The following is an 18,744-nucleotide window of genomic DNA, read 5'->3' on the forward strand; positions in this document are numbered from 1 at the left end:
TTGTTCCGGCTCATAGTTCAATCCATCATTCATTAAAAATATTTTTAAAAATTGATCTATATAAAAAATTATTATATTATAAAAAAACATCCTTAGAAATTTAGGAATTCTTTTTTGTTTTAACTATATATTATATAATTTAATTTTTTTAAAAATAGTATATAAATTAATTAGGTTGAATTAGGGGTCAAACAAAAATTAAATGGACCTGGTAGTGCATTTTTTAGGAAAATAAATAAAAATTAATAATCAATTTAATATATTACTATACTTATCCAATAAATTTTTAATAAAATAAATTATCAAATACAAAATCGCCATGCTAAATCCACCTCTGAGTTGGATCAATGAGTAAACAAATAGATGCATATCTCACTAACATACAATGGAAGGCAAACCAACCTAAATCTATACCCTAAATTTCAATCATCTAAGAAGTAGATCAGCTACTACAAGCTCCAAATCTCATTTGCAAAACATCAAAGAAATAACTTATACACACGAAGAACCTTCCAAAAATTATTCTTCAAGAAGTCGCATAGAGCTCAATTAGACACCAGCATGTTCATCACTTATATGTTTGATACGAAGTGTCAAATATATCAAAATCATAGTTCCCATGCTCGACCTGATAAAGTTGGCAAATAAGCATCCATAAGAATGAGTAACAAGTAAAGAACCAAACAAAGTGGGTGTGGCCACTTCATGCCCACGTAAAATAAGTATAGAGATCCAAATTTTCAAAAAAGACTAAAATAAAACTTCAAAAAGAAATTGTTGGAAGATATGATGGACTGACATTTTATACGGAAAAATCCTATACACACCCCCAGTTTGAAGGGGAGTGTTAGAAGATGGCTCTCTTGGACGTTTGAGCTTGGTCCATCTTCCAACACTCCCCCTCAGGCTGGTGAGAGAACATCATAAACGCCTAGTTTGTTGCAATTTGTGTATTGGATATTTCCGTATAAAATGACATTTCATCATATCTTCTAACAGAAATAAATGAAATAAGGATAAAAAAAATTAATATATGTATAAAGAAAAGAAAAGGGTGAAAGATCTTACAAGATGGAAAAGAACAGGGCAATTTTCCTTGAATCAATTAAGGAATGCTTGTTTCTCCTCCAATGGTAACCGGGTGCTTCAACTGCTCGTGAATTATTTGTCTTGTCTACAATTGAAACAGAAAATCAAATGACTTTGGAGATGAAAAGAAACTGAAGCAACAGGACCGACTAAACTAATCACTTGACACATCACTTACTCCATCTTGAAGCATACCTATTGAATCAGATGATAATTTTCTCAAGGATCTTATTCCCTCTAACTGGAATTAGATAACATTTTCAATGTTGGAGTAGAGTTTCTAGGCTTTCAATTCTCTTTTTTGTTCTTTGAACAGTCTAGAGTAGTCTTAAATATGGTATTTGACATGGTTACCACACTTCTAAAAATAAAAATATAATAAAAAGAAAGTTAACACTTGCAATCACTATGACACCTATAAATATGCAGTAATGTTACAAGTATTCAAAGCAAAATGCGATTACCTTTTGAGGAGCATCTTAGTAAAACAGAGCTCTGGTCTAGTAAGAATTGCATTACTCTCACACCCTTCTGGAGACTGCTTTTCCTCAACAGAATTCTCTGAAAAAATTGAGCCATTTTACATCCATTTGAATGAGAAGAGCAACATGAGTTATAAATCTTGAAGGAAAGAACAGAAAGAGTTTTCATATCTAATGACTATGGAACAATTACTAGTCATACTTTTGGTGCTCCGTCTGTTCTGTATGAGCTCCCAAGATGTTCATCTTTTGTTTTGGCCGTTTGCCAAGGTTCATCCCTAATGTCTATACCAACCCCACAAGATGAAAATTTGTCACCATTCTCAATCTGCAGATCAATGTCATGCCTGATATGGAAAGGATCATCCAAGCAGATCTGGCTTTTGGTTAGAGATGGAACTCCTAGTAATCGGAAGACAGCTAATGGTGACTGAATCTGTTGAATAGTATTCCCTTTCCCTGAAATAGTGCAGAGGTCTTGGCCCTGTTCACAAGAGAGCATGAAAACTTTGAAGTCATGTGATGATGTTTCAGAATCTGTTAAACAAACAGGTTAAAAAAAATAATAAAACAGCTACTGATCAAGATACCTATATTACTTTGTGAACTTAAAACCTAGCTGCCTATATGATCCAAAAAGAAAGTAATAGAACAAGAGAATAATGCTGGTGATTCATGTCACCTTGTTGATGGGGCGGATGGGAGGCAATGTCATGCCTTGGGGAATATAAAAACTATATTGACTTAGGTCTAACCATTACAACAGTGGACAAGCACAGTTAACATGATCTGGTGACTGCCTTTTGTAAAGACAGGATAACCTACCTTGTTCTATAGGGACAAGAAGTATGTCTGTAATAAGTTTTGACTACAAGAATTGACAAGGAGAAACTTAGCCAATAAATTTACCTGCAAACTGCCACAGGAGCATTTAAGCTTCAAGGGGAAGGAAGGTTGCTCTAGAAGAACTGGGAACACATCTGAAATGCCAGAGCAATAAAAATAGAAATAAACATTGCTTAAAACTGAGGATAACGCCAAGCCTTAAAAAATGGAGATAAGCCTAAAATAAAAACAAATGTAGGCTTCCATATTAATCAAAATACCTAGACAGTAACGATCAGCAACAACATCTGCCTCAGGCTTTAGTAGTCGAAAACAGGAGCAGCATCTCAGGGGGAATTCATAGACACCATTAACAATCTCTTGCGAATGAGTATTCATCTGTTCCGAACAGATTTCTTCAGTCAGCATATGCAGAATCAGGTATATAACTTATAACTTCTCAAAAAATTGAAGTTGTGTTCTCAGAATATTCAACTTTATAAAGGAGATGACTCATTGCAAGCATGTGAGCATAGCAGAAAATTGAAAAGAAAATAGATGTAAAATGTATTGTGAGTGCAAAATAAAGAATACAGTGACCATAGAACACCATGGATTCAGTTTCGTCATTGCCAAGCACATTTGAACATTAAAAGAAATCTCAAACTCACAGAAAGGCCAAATTTTAAACATTAAGGGTCAATTCACGCGAACACCAAAATCTAACAAACTCAATTTCAATTTCTTTGCTCCTGTAAATTTGAGAAAACTGAAAACGAAACGGCATAACCTAAGCCGTACGTAGACGTCAGGCGAGAAATTTTAACAGGAGATGGTTGCAATATAATGAGTATGAGAACAGAATGCTAGTACAATTGGGGTTAGCGGAGAGAGGCCACAGATGCAAAGAAACAGACCAGCTTTCACTAGATCCCAAACCATTTGACTTTTACTTGGGAAAAAAACAAAAATGAGTGAAAATATAAAGATTGTCATTCTGCCACAGACAGTGAAGAAGCCCAACAAAACCCTGTTCTTTAGCTACATAGATCTGGAGCTCGTCAAAGACTGCACCTCTGCAATGGAGAAAAGAAGAAAGAAAGAACTCAACAAACAACAGGAAAGCCCGAGCCCTGCTGCTCTGTAAGACAGTGGAGCTACATAGAGTACAAAGATACAATGACTACAAACACGAGTCCATGAATTAAAGAGTCTTACAACTAAAAAAACAAACACAAATGTATCACAAGCCGTTCTAAACAAACACAGCATAATTTCACAAGAATCTCAATGTACACTATAAACTCCTAGCCATACTCAGGCAAAACCACTAACTAAGAAAAACAGTAAATGACCAATTCGAAAATTCATCAAGTAGATTCAAGTTCCTACCATCACCTCGTACTCCTCGTTGCTGAAACTGAAAAGAAATTCAGAAGACACCTTACCTTACAGGGCGTAGCGACCGCCATTGCAGAGAAAAAGCGAAACCGTCAATATAAAACCACAGAGACGGCCTCAAATCTCAGCCATTTCAGATCCCAGAGACGCCCGACAGTACTCTCATAAGCCAACACAGGGCCGCAACAGAGAGAGAGAGAGAGAGAGAACTTTAGAACGCTGGAAGAGCTCCTGTCCGAGGCGTCAGCCAGTAAAAGCTCCTGAACGTGAGAGGGCGCTGAGCCCGACAAATTCAAACAACCAAAAGACCCAACCAACCCTCGTCACCCCTTCCGAAAAACTATCTCGAAAGGACATTTCACAAATAATGTGAGGGTAATGACGGTATTAAATAAAGACAAACGTGGGTTTTGTCGCTTGCGGCGTTGCATGCACGTGAAGCGACTTACGAGAAGCCAAAGAAGCATTCACGGGCTCAGACCATATCGAGTGTTTACCGACGCCAATGGGCCCCACAGGCAATTAAGCCCAATGATTTTCCAATAATGCCCCACTTTTCGCCGTACCTGCGTACAAATGCTCGCTTTCTTTAGGCCGCTTGACGGTGAGTCTTTGCCTTCTTGTACCTCAGTGGATATTATTTTTAATTTTAAAAAATCAATATTTTTATATTCTATATCTATTTCGTATTCCTAATCATTAATGATTGTGTTAGATTTTTCTTAATAATAATTCATATAAATAAATAAATAATATTTATTAAGTAAACTAACTCTTTTTTTAAAACTTGATTAGTGTTAAATTTTTCTTAGTAATAATTCAATATAAAAAATAAATAATATTTAGTAAGTAAAGTAACTCTTTTTTAAAAAATTGATTAGTGTTAGATTTTTCTTAATAATAATTCAATATAAATAAATAAATAATATTTACCAAGTAAAGTAACTCTTTTTAAAAAAAAATGGTTATCTTTATAGGTTGGATGGACCCTGAGTCCAACCTATCGTTTATTTATATATTTATCTATCTATAAAAATAAAAACTCATAATAATATTGAATTGCTTTTTTACATACTAATTTCAATAACTTGAAAAGGAGAGATGGTTGAGTTTCAAGAGGGGGTATCTATCTTACCTTACCTTGAACCTTTCACCCTGAAGTACAACCTAAAAAAAACCTGAACAATCCTCTTACCCGCAAACTTGACCTTGTCTCCACCTTGTCCCTGTATCCCCGACCCATTTCTGCTTCAGCCCATGTCTTAATATATTATTTATTTAATATTATACAAATATTTAAAGAATTTGCATAAAAAAATTATACTATACAAATAAAAATAGTAAATTTATATAATTATAATTTTAAAAAGGGTATAGATGTTAGTTCGGTCATGTTCAAGTCAGGTTTAGCTAACAAAATGCAATGTCTCCTTCTAGTGGCGGTCAATCGAGCTCGAACTGTGCAGGTTTTTCCCCCAACTCCATCCCTGTCTCGCGAGGTGAGGAAGAAAAACTCAACCTAGGTTTTTAAGGTTGGGTCAAGTTTTCCATTTAACATGACTTCATGCACACCCCTACTCATTTCAGCCATGGAAGAAATATGCTTTCTTAGTTGCTCTTGGCAGCGTGACAATATGTGGATGGACAAAAAGGTTGGCAACTACCAAAATATCTAATAGACCAGCTTATGTTTTAACCAAGTAGAAGGGTGCATTAATGTTTATATCTATCAATATTTTAGTGCCATATCAAGCGTGTGTCAAGTAAAAAAATAATAAAATGCTAAAATCAATTGATATTTGGGTTGATAAAAGGGTATCCCTATAGCTTAACATATAACACATATCAACAATATGGAGAAAATTTCTTTTAGTTGTTCCTTTGGATACCGACACTACAAGTAAAGAGATATACTACAAACTTGCTTATTACGTCGTACTTAGATTGCAACTAGCTTAATTGGTCATTTTTATGGCATACATAATCTTTTTAATGCTCAGGTTGTTTGTAGTAGTTTGGTTTACAAATCTAGTCAATTTCATAAAAAAAATTACTAGTCATCGACTCGAAGAAGTGATAGAAATCTAGTTTAATTGGGTTAGATTGTTGGTTGATATCATAATGAATAGGTCATAATTAAAAATGAAAACATATAAAAAGAATAATTTCAATTGAAGGAAGAAGTTTTTTTCCCGATCTAGTATTACAAAGGGGAAGGGAGTAGAGCCCCACACCTCTCCCTCTGTATTTTCCAAGACAGGGGAAGAATCCTCTACCCTTGATACCATTATATGATAGTGGAAGATCCCCCTCTCATAGACTATGGAAAAAGGGAGAAAATTTTCCCCCTAAAGTGAAAGTGATTAGACTAGCCAGACAAATCACTTATTTTGCCAATTAAACCAACAATCCTGATCAAGTTAACTAAGTTTGACCTTTGTTCGAGTTATAAGTCTTGTAACCTAAATAAGGGACTAAGTCTAGTTGAACCGACCGGTCTAGTTTGAATTTCATAACACTTGTAAAACTTTTTTTATATTCAAACCTCTAAATATTGACATTTTCCCACTATGTTGGCTAGTTGAATCATCTTACTCCAATAATCATATATACAGGTACACATTCTCTTTTTTATTTAAAAAAAAAAACATGTCATTGATAAGCCATTCCATGTCACTATATATTAATGTGACATGAAATAATATACAGTAATATTAATGTCACTGTACATTTCATGTCCTTAATTTTAGAAGTTTAATGTGATAGATAGTGATAATATTGTTCAATTACCTACCCTTGATTTTAGAATTCAAAGTGTCTTTCAAATATTAAATAAACCAGTCAGACATTCAAAAAATAGATATATATATATATAGAGAGAGAGAGAGAGAGTTGCAAGTTATGGGGTTTGTCTAAGCCTAGTATAGGGCTTGCATCCATAAATGTGTTTTGTTGCAGATTTACCTCTTTCTCCCGTTAAGCTTCATTCATTCTGGTATTACCCAAAAAAGTGAAACTTGGTTCTATTTCTATCACTATTACTGTAAAATAATTGAAGTGAAAGAGACTAAATACTTTCTTATTCTTTGTTATTTTTCATATCATTTGGTTGTATTGGATTTATTTTTGAAAGTTGAGCCCCCCTGCAACTAGAACTTGCATTCAAGTAACAACCTTCCACCCTAATTACAAATGTACATTGCAGATAAAAACCCTTGAGAATCCATTAAAACTCGCATTTGTATCAATAGGGAAGTGTAAAAAAACGAAAAAAAATTCCCTGAAAAGATAGGAAAATGAGTTTCCTATTACTGGTAAAACAAATTAGGAAGCACTAATGTGATTTTTTATTGTGTATATCTTACTTTAATTTTTTTATTTTTAATAAAAATTATCTTATTTCTAATATAAATACAAATGTTATAACTAATTATTCTTTTATTTCTTATGGTGGCACAAATGCAATAAAATTGGTTAAAGGGAATTTTTTTCTAATAATTTTTTCATTATCAACCCTAGTTATTTTGTTTCCCTTAAATTTTTAAGTAATTTAACGTTAGTAGAACTCTAAGATGGCAATCTGGTTAAAATTCTTAGGTTCGAGTCCGATTACAATCAATTTTAGGTTCCATGCTGGATTCGGTAGGAAGTCTAAGTTCCTACTCCCTGGTTAACCGAACCGCCGGGGAGCCGGCTCCGAAGGGCGTGCCAGAGGCACACTTTAGCGCGAGAGTGCAGGCTATAGCGTCAGGTATCGAATAATTAGAAAACTGAGTAAAAACGATTCTGCTCAGCGTAGTGCTTCGATGGAAGCAAGGCCTAAGAATTCCCCGTCTACATCTCTCCATGTCGGGAACCCTCGAAATATCCGATCCTCCCTTCTCCTGCAAGCTTCCCTTTTCCGATAATGGATGATAAAATTCGTTCTATCCCTGAAATTTTACAGTAGAAACTGTAGTTTAAACAGCAATTTTTGGTTTCTTTTTTTGCATTTGTGTCTGCATTTCGTGTCAGTTCGTTATTTGATCTAGTACAATGCTGAGATTTGAGCCCTGTTCGAAGAAGTCGATTTCGTTGCAGATATCGGAAGAGCCGGATCCGGTCTTTCTCGGAGGATTGTTTCTCGAGTCGTCCGTTCCGTCTTCCTTTATTGCTTCTGTTGGTATCAGGAATTCAACTGTTTCTTTACCGGATTCAGGCAGGAGGAGAGCGGTGGATTTGAGGGTTTCGGGGGGATTCAGCAGTGGCTTTTTGTCTATTAGTTTGTCTCTTAAAGGGAACGAAGGCTTTGTCCAACCGTCGTCGCCGTTGTTAGGGCAAAGTGCGGAAAAAAATGAGGAAAAGAGTGTGGTGGAAGAAGAAGAAAAGGTGGGACAAAAGCTTCCATATCAGCATCAGGGTGCAAGGGCGATGAACACAACAAAGCATTTGTGGGCCGGGGCCGTGGCGGCCATGGTTTCCAGGTTCGTATTACTGGAGCAGTGCAGAAAGATTAGTTTGTTTGTGGTTTCTGTTAGATTTTTACTTGCATTGTGTATTTTCTGAGCATGAAGTAGCTGGGTTTTCTTTCCTTCTAATCTTCTGTAGGTGTTTCATAGATTTCTTTGAATATTCAAACCACATATTTGGGCAAAAGAATGGACATGACTGGGTGAATTGCTATCAGTTGAACTTGTCAGAATGTTCAGCGCAACGCAATGCTTTTGCATGATCTAGCACACTTTCGTAGGCTGTTCTACAATTAAGACAATGACTGGCATCTGCAAAATCAGATCATTTATTTTGTCTTTTTTACTTTTAGCACCATTACTATTCCTCTTCAGAGAAATGTCAAAATTTGCTATAGAAAACGGTGCATGCAGCTTCTGCATATGGTGCATCAGGAAATATATCAGTTTGGTCCTGATATTCGATAACCAATAGCTGTTGCAATCCTGCTGAACTTTAATAGCAATAAAATGAATGAATTAATACTTTTTTAATATTAATTATTCAAAGAAAATGAGTCTTGTTTGTTTAATAATGTGGATCAATTTTGGCTGGTTGAAACCATTTCCAGACAAAGTCAACCCTAAGGAATTCTTGCCCTCAGGCATTTAGTACTGAGTCTTGTATTCTGTCACCATTTCATGTATCTTTTTTTTTTTTTCTCGGCCTTGTTTCTAAAAGTGTCTTCTCCTGCACCAGAACTTTTGTTGCTCCACTTGAGAGGCTAAAGCTTGAATACATACTTCGTGGCGAACAGAAGAACCTGTTTGAGCTGATTCAAACTATTGGTATCTCCCAGGGCTTAAAAGGTTTTTGGAAAGGAAACTTTGTCAACATTCTCCGTACAGCACCATTTAAGGCGGTTAATTTTTATGCCTATGATACATACAGAAAACAATTGCTCAAAATATCTGGAAATGAAGAAACTACAAATTTTGAGCGGTTCCTTGCTGGTGCTGCTGCTGGCATTACAGCGACCACACTTTGTTTGCCAATGGACACTGTACGTAGTGTATCTTCACTTTTATCTGTTTTTTCCTTTCTGTGGAGTGACCTTCTGGAAATTTATAGGAAAGGTAGTAAATTTGCTATTACTAGTATCATGGTGGGCAATTGACTTTGGAAATATTATACATTATAGATGCTTTTATCATCAAAGCTGGCCTTTTCATGTTTCCCTGTTGATGTTTCAGCTGTGGTTTCATAATAGTTGATCTGGAGGAATTGATGTGAATCGGATCTATTATAGTTTTGACCAGTTTTATGTGATTACTGTCATCAAACTTACCTCTTTGGTGTTATACACAAACACTTGCAGTTGTGCGCACCACAGAACACCTCCTCCAATCCATCTTATTAGAGCATATGATGCAAAGAGGCACATTTATGCATTCAGTTTATATTGATCAATGTGTTTGTTTAATGTTTTCTGTGCATCATGTGCAATTGAGAAAGTCATGATGAAAACAACTGATTTTTCTTCCTTTTTTCGGTGCTTGAAGCGATAAATTTATTGACCTTCCTTGTGCTGAATCATTATTATTCATGTTTGACTATTTTATCATTTATACTTCTGCTTTTGCCTAATGTTAAATTTTGAAAATTTTCAGATCCGAACAAAGTTGGTTGCGCCAGGTGGGGAAGCCTTAGGTGGTGTAGTTAGTGCATTCCGGCACATGATCCAAACTGAGGGTTTCTTTTCCCTTTACAAGGGCTTACTACCCTCCATCATAAGCATGGCACCTTCAGGTGCAGTTTTCTATGGTGTTTATGACATCCTGAAGACTGCTTTTCTACACTCACCGGAAGGCAAGAAGAGACTTTTGTTGATGAACCAACTACAAGAAGGGCAAGAACTGAATCCTTTGGATCAGCTGGAACTGGGGCCAGTAAGGACTCTAGTATATGGGGCTATTGCTGGCGCATGTGCAGAAGTTACCACTTACCCATTTGAAGTGTTGAGAAGACAGCTTCAAATGCAAGTCCAGGCCACTAAAATGAATGCATTTGCAACTTGCATAAAGATAGTTGAGCGAGGTGGTGTCCCGGCTCTTTATGCTGGTCTAATTCCCAGCTTATTGCAGGTAATGTGTGAAGATCTCAGTATACAAGTTGTCCTGGGATTGTTCTTTAATGGCTACTTGATTTATTAGCATTTCTTTACAAACTGAAAAGAATGCATTTAGCTCCAGCTCATTCTCTTGTACTCCTGTCTCTTTCAGGTTCTACCATCTGCTGCTATCAGTTACTTCATATACGAATTCATGAAGATTGTTCTCAAGGTTGAATGATAATACAACTTGGATTTTTCTTGAACGAATCTGACTGTACCTTTATGCCCGAGTTTAGCTGCTTTTGGATCTTGCTTAGAGAATAATGATTTTGCAAGCTGGACTCAGGCATAAATAAAAAAAAGTGAAAGGATTTTAACAGGTCTCACAGCATCCATACCATTTCATCTTCTTGGTCTCCTAGTTAGGAAAGTAAAATAACTTGACCTCATACAAAAGAAATGTCATCCTCAAAATAGTTTTAAATGTCCAAAACCATGCCCTGTATGGTTCAGTCCAGTTGATTTTTGTAGCTTACCTCAGTACCAAGAAACGAATGTGCACTTGGATCAATTCTTGAAAGTTGTTATTGGCTTATTTTGTACAACTATTTTGAGTTCTTTGTTTTGACAGCAAAAACTTTTGTTTTCCATCTTATGTAATGGTTGTGTATTATTCAACTAAGAAAGAACAGGGAGACGTGAAAGTAAAAAACAAGAAATTCTTCAGAAGGAAAGAAGTTTTGGAGAGAAAATAATTCTGAAAGTAGACCAAAGCGTGCCCTATTTTGAAGGTGCACATGAGCATCGCTGCTTTAGGGGAAAGGGTATACTAGCAGTGATTGGTGATCAGAGTTGGCTAGTTTAGCTGTTCTAGGAAGGAGGTGTAGAAGCTTTAAAGTAGCATTTAGCACATCCACTTTTCCGTCTTTCAGGCACTCAATAAGAATAATGACATTTAACAAAGAACTGATGTTACTTGGATATAAGATTAGACAAGGATAATGACATTTAACAACTGAAGGAAGAAATAAGAAAGAAGTAACATATAATCTAAGTCTTCTCCTTCAAGGGTATATTTCAATCCCCTCGGAGTTCTCTCATCAGGAATTTAAAAATAGCTTCATTCCATGCAGCAGCTACATCCTGGTGGATTTATTATAAAGACAACAATTGAAAGAAAGAGTTTGTGCTTCATCTATCAATAGAATACAATGAAACCAAAAGTATAAACCTTGTCAGTAGAGCAACTAGACCAGGCAATCTGTCAGAAGGAGCATACTTTACAAGTAAACATGCTACAGCTTCCCATTCTCAAAGGACAGAATAATGGGATATCCAATCCCAGTAATCAAACACATGACAGCTGCAAAAGTCAATATCCATTGAATCCCAAGTGACAGAACTTCTAAACTCAGACAAAACTTAAGCTGCACACATCCTCTGACTTAAACTTCACCTAGCCAATAACAGAAATCATCACATTCTAAATGAATTGTTCATACTACTGCAAAACCGGTCTTCACTTTAATTTGAGCAGCTGCTGCTTGCACTAAAACTCAGGTCGCTGGTTCAATTAGCTCATGTATGCTCTGCACAGTATCTCTGCTTTGGAATGTGATTAGATAACATCGTTTCACTTTCATCAGCTAGTGATCTTTCCACTGCAATTGAATAGAAGCACGTACAAACTGCCTAGAGCCTATCCCTTTTCATTTACTGAGGCCAACCATATTGTGGATTGCGGTTACCACCCATCATGTTTGAGCCTCGCCCACTACCTGAAGCACCACCATATGGACCCTGTTGAGGATAATTCGAATTTCCAACACCATAACCACCACTACCACCTCTAGGACCTGCACCAGGCATACCACTTCCACCATAGGGTGCTCCACGTCCTTGTGGTGGATATGGGCCACCAGTGTAACCCCCACCTGGTCCTCCAGAGTTTGGATTGTAACCTCCACCTGGATTCCCACCTTGTGCGTATCTGTTTGGCCCACCAGATGGCCCCCGAGGCTTTCCATAGTTGTGATTGGGAGCAACCACAGGTGGCTGGGAGAGATGCATTGGCTGGTTTGGTCCGGGCCGAAGCTGAGGGTGGGCTTGTCCTGTTTGTTGGATGGGAGGGAGGCGTTGATGCTGCTGTGGATGTTGTAGCTTCTGCCTCTTTGCTGTTTCTTCATGTTGCCGCTGCTGTTGCCGTTTCTTTTTCGTCTGGAACTCATGAGAAGATTCATACTTTGGCAGGCTGTGCCATTACATGATGACTATTTCAGGTTTATGAAATTTCATAATGCTTCAGGACAGAGAACGGTGATTCATCTACTTGGGATTTCCAGACACATAATCCCTAACAATAAATGAAAATACAAAAATTGAGTCTAACCTTTTGGGATCACAAGGTAAAGGATCATTCCAGAAGTACTCAGCATCAAGTGCATCCTTGGCAGATATTCTCTAGAAAAAAATGAGAAAAAAATATAAAAACTAAAGATTAAATTAAAAGCTCAGAAGTACAGATTTTACTGATACCAATAATTTCAGGATCAAATCAGTAATGCTTGAGTTTTTCTAAAAATAACTTCATATAAGAGTTGATACCTGAGAAGGGTCTAGTGTCAGCATCCTCTCCAGCAGGTCCAGCGCATGGCGATCAAAACTGTTAGCAAGAAGAAAGAACAATTAGGAGCAGAACTCCTGCCCAGAGAGAACAAAAAAAAAAAAAAAAAAAACTTTTTTACAGAGATAAGATGAGATAAATCTAAAAGTCAATAAAGTAATAGATCTTAAAAGGAACAAGGAATCTGTAAAATCAATTACTGTTTGAAAACTTCTCTCAAACGTCTCTTGATTGGCCTCGATGGCTTGAAATTGTTGTACCAGGGGATCTTAGAGACCCCAGGCCAGTTGACCTCATCAGGAGATCCACACAGCTCAAAAATCTTGTTCAATTGCTCGGGCTACCAGAAGAATAAAAAGAGCAAAAAAATCAAAATCGCTTAAAGCAATAGATGCCAAAATTTTGAAACACAAAAAAAAAAAAGGCTAACCACTTAGAATGCCAATTGTTTAGAGTTACCAAAGAAACAACAACATTAAGTTGAACCCGGTTTTATCCCAAAATGACTAGTTACTTAGGAAGCCTATTACTCAACTTTATAACCCAATCGTTTTTCTCAACACTGCTCAATATAGGTCTTTTCCCACCTCACAATCCCCCTCATATCTATCCTTACATATAATGAGTCCACAACATACAAACAACCTGGCTCTCACCTCATGGAGCCCGCACAACACAAACAAATTGGGGAGCACACACTGGACCTCAGCCCATGCACAAAACCTGCTTTGGTACCATTATTAGTTTGAACCCAATTCCAGCCCAAAATGACTAGCCACTTGGGAGGTCTATTGCTCAACCATTTAACTCAATCATTTTTCTTAACAGTTCTCAATGTGGGACTTTTTTCCACTTGGCAAATGCCGTCATCCAAAATCTTGGCTTTGGTTTTTTCTTTGTCTTTCGAGTCATGTGTGTGCGAGTGTGTGGAGGTGGTGGTGGTGGTGGTGGTTGGGACGAGAGGTGAAAGGTGGGTTGGGTGTTATATAGCGAGCAGAGTTCGTTATATATCTTGTGTCCAATTAGATCTCTAGCTGCTTCTTTTCCTTCCGTCTTCTTTTTATTTTCTTTTTTCTTTACTTTATCCCAGTTATACATGCTAAAAACACTTTCAACTGCATTACATGATTATTCTGATTCCAATAAGATGGCAATCTCACATCATGTGTTATCCAATTTGAAAGGTATACATAGCAGCTTTCAAGATAAGTATTGAAGTAATATATAGAAAGGGTTCTGAAGAAGCCATGTTAGGCCAGAAGCCTATATAGGCAGGGAGATGAGGGGACCATCAAATAAATATGTTCCATCAAAGGTTTTTCGCATTCAGTGGAAAGAAGAGGGGCATCCAGGTACAGTATGGGTAAAAGCTACACGGAGAATTACCCAAAAACAAAAGGACACCTAAGCAAGGGTTACCTCATTTTTCCCAGGCAATATTGGCTTTCCATGAAGAAGCTCAGCAAAAATACAACCTACAGACCACATATCCACAGCTGGCCCATACTTTGTAGTTCCAAGGAGCAATTCAGGAGGTCTGTCAACACAACAAGAAGCTTGAACCCAATAAATAAGAAGAAAAATGAAATATTAGTGGATAACCTACAAAAAATATGGAACGAAGAATGCTAACTAGGACACCTATATTTTTGCACAAAAAGTGATCCAACATAACCTCTCTCTTTTTTTTTTTTTTCATAATTCCAACATAACCTCTTACCTGTACCATAGAGTAATGACACGATTTGTAAGGTTCCCATTGTAGTCATTGGAAAAGGAGCGTGCAAGGCCAAAATCTGCAAGCTTTAAATTTCCTTCATTATCAATAAGCAGATTAGATCCTGCCAAGCAAAACAACACAATACAGTCATATCAGCTGCAAGAACAGTCAGACCCAATCAAAACATACACTTGGGCATCTGATCGTAACCTTTAATGTCACGGTGAAGTACTTGGTTAACGTGACAATAATGAAGCCCGGTCAATAACTGCCTCATATAGCACTGATAAGGCAAATGATTGGGAGAATTAATTCTAAAGCAAACACAATCAAGAAAGTAAACTTTCTCAAGGATTATGAAATTATCGTACCTTGATCTGGGGAACTGTGAAGCGCATGCCTGGACGATCTGCCAAGCCTGTCAAATCATGGTCCATGTATTCAAACACCATGTAGATGCTACCTTTGTACTTGTTACCATCTGTATGTCCCAAGCAACTTTTGGTGTAAGTGCGCAGAAAAGTTATAAACAACAGCAGGATCCGCAAGTAAGAATTAGCGACAACAATGAGTACAATCTTAATTTTAGAGAGAAGTATCTAGGAGTACGTGAAAAGAGCAAAATGGGCAAGTTCTATCAAAAGAAAAAATAAGTTAAGGAAAAGTCCAATAAACAAACCTGATCTTCCTTGATCGTCTTTTTCTGGACCTGGAAGCAAATGCAAAAAACAACTCAGATATATGCAGGCAAGAAGCCAAATAAGCTAATCAGCAACTCAAAATTTTCAAAATAAGGTTGTACCAGGGGATGTCACAATCTCTTTCAACTGAATCACATTTTCATGGTGAAGCTTTTTTAGAATCTTAATTTCACGTATGGCTGTTATTGGAAACTGCATAACCAGATGGAGACAAGCATGTTAAGACTACACTGAAGATGTACATATGAACAGACTGAAGTGAAAGTTTTAACTGCACAAGATAGAGGCAGAAACCTGCTAATTTAAATGAACAGGAAACGTAACAAACATAACAATAAGCAACCAAATATGAGAAGAAAAAGATACCCCTTCTCTCTCATTGTCCATACGAATCTTTTTCAAGGCAACAATTTCCCCAGTTTTAATTTCCCTAGCCATATATACTTGACTGCAAAAAGGAACACAGGGAAAACAGTATTAGTGATATTACCAAAGTAATCCCACTGACGAGGAAACTTCCACACTGACAAATGAGGGAACAAACACCAAGAAAATTCAAGACAAATATCCTTGAAACACTTGAATGAGAAAAGCAAGGACAAAATCATATACTTAGACCTAAAAAGGCCACAGGAGACTAGTTTGGGCAACGAGTTAAACATGAAATTGCTTTACACCACTAGCGAAATTCAACATTGGTTCACATGAAACTACTAATTTCAATATGCAACTGCATTATATCATACAATAAATTTAAATGCCTCATACGCAACTTGCATATAGCAACTTTTCGAATACAATCTCGAGAACAACCTGCGGAAAGATTTGCCACCTAGGCATCTTTTATCCTTTGACAAACAGCAAGTCAAAACGAATAATCTTAAAACCGAAAGCCCTCAATACAGCAACAATGAAATGATCATATAACAATCCGCAGGAAAGTTTTAAGTCCATGATTTCTCATTAAAAGAAAGGAACAAAAATCTTTATCAACTTACCCATATGTTCCCTCCCCAATCTGCTCCAATTTCTCAAAACAATCGACACTTCGGGACCCCCACGAGGGCGACTCGTCGAGATTGAGCTGCCCAGGACCCGCCAGAGCCATCTATTCCCACAAGCTAAGTCCCTTCTAGGTCGTTAGGGTTTAGCTTAGGTTGCCCTCTACGACGCAAGGGTTTTGATCCAGGGGACATACAAGGAGGATTTTTTTTTTACTTCTTCAGGGTCTCGGAACACCAATCTTTTCGAATATCCTCAAAATCTGGGGAACCCAGCAGACAGCAGAAAGCTTCGTCGAATCGGCTGGGACAGAGAAGCAGAAATTTCACTCCCAGTTCTTCAGTCTACGGAGATTTCGCTTACAAACAATATTTTTAGGTTCAATTGCATAGATACCCTCTTTATATTATATCCTTCATGGCCTTACAACGGCAGGCAAATAGGTCGATTGGAGAACAATAATTTCCACAGCCATCCAATGCGAGTGAGTTTTAAAATTTTGGGTAGAAAAATAAATTTAATAAAATTATTTATAAATATATTTCAAAAGACGGATCCACTTTTCTCTATGAAAAATCCACCTCCCCCTCTTCTTCTTTGTCTTTCACGTCTTGAAGAGAGAGAAAGGAAGAAAAAAACCCTTCTTCTATTAGGACTCCTCACGTCTTGAAGAGAGAGAAAGGAAGAAAAAAACCCTTCTTCTATTAGACTAGGAGTCGAAGGGATGCCGCTTCCCCTTCAATAGGTGGTGATTGGGGTAGGGGTACTAAAATAGTTAGTGAATAGAAGAATTTGATCCTTATTTCATTTTTATTAACTATTTTTAGAAATAATAATGATCAAATTCTTATTTTCTTTTCTAGGGTTCCAAACAAACCCTAAGGGATATGTCTAATGAGATCACATCTCCAACCGATGAACATGGAGTCTTCACATACCTAATGTTATCATACCTGAATCAAACCAATTATTTGAAATGAGTTCAACCAAATCAAGTCCCTCATTTAGATCAAATCATGGCATATAGACCTGAAAATTGGTCAAAAACCAATACATTAATTGGATTTTAACAATTAACTGATTGACCAAACCAACCTGATGTGGTCACATGACCATAAAGGGAGGAAGCCTAAGCTCCCTACACTTTTTGCTTAATAGTGAGGTAAGGGCATTGTCTTCCCTTCTCTTATGCTAGACCTCTACATAGGGTTTGGGATGAGTAGGGTCCCCCCCCCCAACCAACAAACAAAAGGGAGAGGGGGTGGGGCTCCAACCCTACCCCATCTCCTTTTTGCCCAAAGAAGAGATGGGGAAGGGGTGGAGCCCCATTCTCCCTATTTTGTTTGTTGGCTAGAGGGGGTTCCTTTCCTCTCCTTTGCTTCACAACAAAAATAAATAAATAAATAAATAAATAAATAAAACTCCACCTAGTGGAGGAGAGGAAAAAGAGTATTCCCCTGCTTGCCAGATTAAAGTGGTTACAGTTATTTTTGTAGGCGAGGTAGATTTCCATAAAAAAATTGGGTGCCCATGTGTGGACTTCTATAATTTTTTGTGTTTTTTTAATATAAAATAAAATAAAGGTATGATGATAATTTTAATTTTTATTAAGTCTGTAATTAACCATTACATATTGATTATGCAAATTAATAGAAATTTTTTATCTAAGATGTCACATTCAGATCGAACATAACATCGAAGAGGATCATGTTTGAAATCACTACAATTTTAAAGCATATAAATAATACAATAAGCTCGTGTACCAAGTAAAGACCAAAACATCTTTTAAAGCACTATATAATCCAATTAGGAAATTAGTCTTAGTGTCAAAATCTTGGTGAAGATGAATTGCATGTGACAAGATTAATTCCAAGTTAATTTATGTTGTCAAGCTATGCTAATGCAATCTATCATTCTCAAGAAGATGTTATCAAGCAACAAAATTTGTTTTAAAAAGGTACTAGATCAAGGGAAAGAAAAAGGGGTGATATTGGGAACAATTTTCCAACCCCAGTTTTTTTAGGTCGGGATTAGAAGTCAAGGTTCAAGGTTAAGTTGAGTGGTTAGAAATCCGACTTGAACCAATCAATGTTCACTTAATTTTTTTTTATTTGTTTGGTTTTGTTTTTTCTTCTCATGCATTGCACTAGGCTCATACTAGAAGGGCAACCCATTTCTCCCTAAAAAATCACGGTGGCCGATTAAGGCTTAAACGAATACAAATGACTGATTCTTGATTGGATAATATCCAAAAATATCTGGATCCAAATATGAAAATATTTAATACGAAATTTCTCCAAATTTGGCAACATTATGTAATGGTTTTAATTTTAAATATTTTTTAATGAATGGACAAAGAA

The 18,744-nt window shown here is 36.7% G+C and overlaps 3 protein-coding genes across 3 annotated transcripts; 1 reads left to right on the plus strand and 2 right to left on the minus strand.

The window, feature by feature from the left end:
- Positions 1-320: 320 nt before the first annotated feature.
- On the minus strand, positions 321-4,031 carry LOC137937527 (uncharacterized). The gene is made up of 7 exons (XM_068782592.1): positions 3,845-4,031; positions 2,678-2,795; positions 2,481-2,551; positions 1,774-2,055; positions 1,554-1,650; positions 1,069-1,174; positions 321-628 (listed from the first exon to the last, which is right to left on the minus strand). Exons 1-7 carry the CDS (start codon positions 3,866-3,868, stop codon positions 550-552), a joined length of 777 nt encoding a protein of 258 aa, XP_068638693.1. The 5' UTR covers positions 3,869-4,031; the 3' UTR covers positions 321-549.
- Positions 4,032-7,504: 3,473 nt separating this feature from the next.
- Positions 7,505-11,019, plus strand: LOC137936567 (probable mitochondrial adenine nucleotide transporter BTL3). Its single transcript, XM_068781315.1, has 4 exons — positions 7,505-8,260; positions 8,985-9,288; positions 9,896-10,369; positions 10,508-11,019. The coding sequence occupies exons 1-4, from the start codon at positions 7,833-7,835 to the stop codon at positions 10,574-10,576; spliced, it is 1,275 nt and encodes a 424-aa protein (XP_068637416.1). The 5' UTR covers positions 7,505-7,832; the 3' UTR covers positions 10,577-11,019.
- A 419-nt stretch (positions 11,020-11,438) lies between these two features.
- LOC137936638 (cyclin-dependent kinase C-2-like) lies at positions 11,439-16,762 on the minus strand. The gene is made up of 12 exons (XM_068781440.1): positions 16,381-16,762; positions 15,749-15,830; positions 15,484-15,574; positions 15,361-15,390; positions 15,053-15,162; positions 14,892-14,964; positions 14,682-14,802; positions 14,381-14,498; positions 13,162-13,301; positions 12,943-13,000; positions 12,728-12,798; positions 11,439-12,589 (listed from the first exon to the last, which is right to left on the minus strand). The coding sequence occupies exons 1-12, from the start codon at positions 16,488-16,490 to the stop codon at positions 12,052-12,054; spliced, it is 1,542 nt and encodes a 513-aa protein (XP_068637541.1). The 5' UTR covers positions 16,491-16,762; the 3' UTR covers positions 11,439-12,051.
- Between the last annotated feature and the right edge of the window lie 1,982 nt (positions 16,763-18,744).

Source organism: Aristolochia californica, unplaced genomic scaffold (assembly GCF_029961685.1).
Source record: "Aristolochia californica isolate CCGP_79_NKW_82.1479 unplaced genomic scaffold, dmAriCali1.0.hap1 SCAF_7, whole genome shotgun sequence".
NCBI classification, from domain to species: Eukaryota; Viridiplantae; Streptophyta; class Magnoliopsida; order Piperales; family Aristolochiaceae; genus Aristolochia; species Aristolochia californica.

Excerpts from the sequence above, each read along its gene's own strand:
- LOC137937527 (XM_068782592.1), bottom strand. The coding sequence starts at position 3,868 with ATGGCGGTCGCTACGCCCTGTAAG. Across the intron at positions 2,552-2,677 it reads TGCTGATCGTTACTGTCTAG|ATGTGTTCCCAGTTCTTCTA; the intron begins GTATTTTGATTA and ends CTGGCATTTCAG. Across the intron at positions 2,056-2,480 it reads GCTCCTGTGGCAGTTTGCAG|GGCCAAGACCTCTGCACTAT; the intron begins GTAAATTTATTG and ends TCTTGTGAACAG.
- LOC137936567 (XM_068781315.1), top strand. The coding sequence starts at position 7,833 with ATGCTGAGATTTGAGCCCTGTTCGAAGAAGTCGATTTCGTTGCAGATA. Across the intron at positions 8,261-8,984 it reads GTGGCGGCCATGGTTTCCAG|AACTTTTGTTGCTCCACTTG; the intron begins GTTCGTATTACT and ends CTCCTGCACCAG. Across the intron at positions 9,289-9,895 it reads TTTGTTTGCCAATGGACACT|ATCCGAACAAAGTTGGTTGC; the intron begins GTACGTAGTGTA and ends GAAAATTTTCAG.
- LOC137936638 (XM_068781440.1), bottom strand. The coding sequence starts at position 16,490 with ATGGCTCTGGCGGGTCCTGGGCAGCTCAATCTCGACGAGTCGCCCTCG. Across the intron at positions 14,803-14,891 it reads ACTTCACCGTGACATTAAAG|GATCTAATCTGCTTATTGAT; the intron begins GTTACGATCAGA and ends TTTGCTTGGCAG. Across the intron at positions 12,590-12,727 it reads TTACCTTGTGATCCCAAAAG|CCTGCCAAAGTATGAATCTT; the intron begins GTTAGACTCAAT and ends GTAATGGCACAG.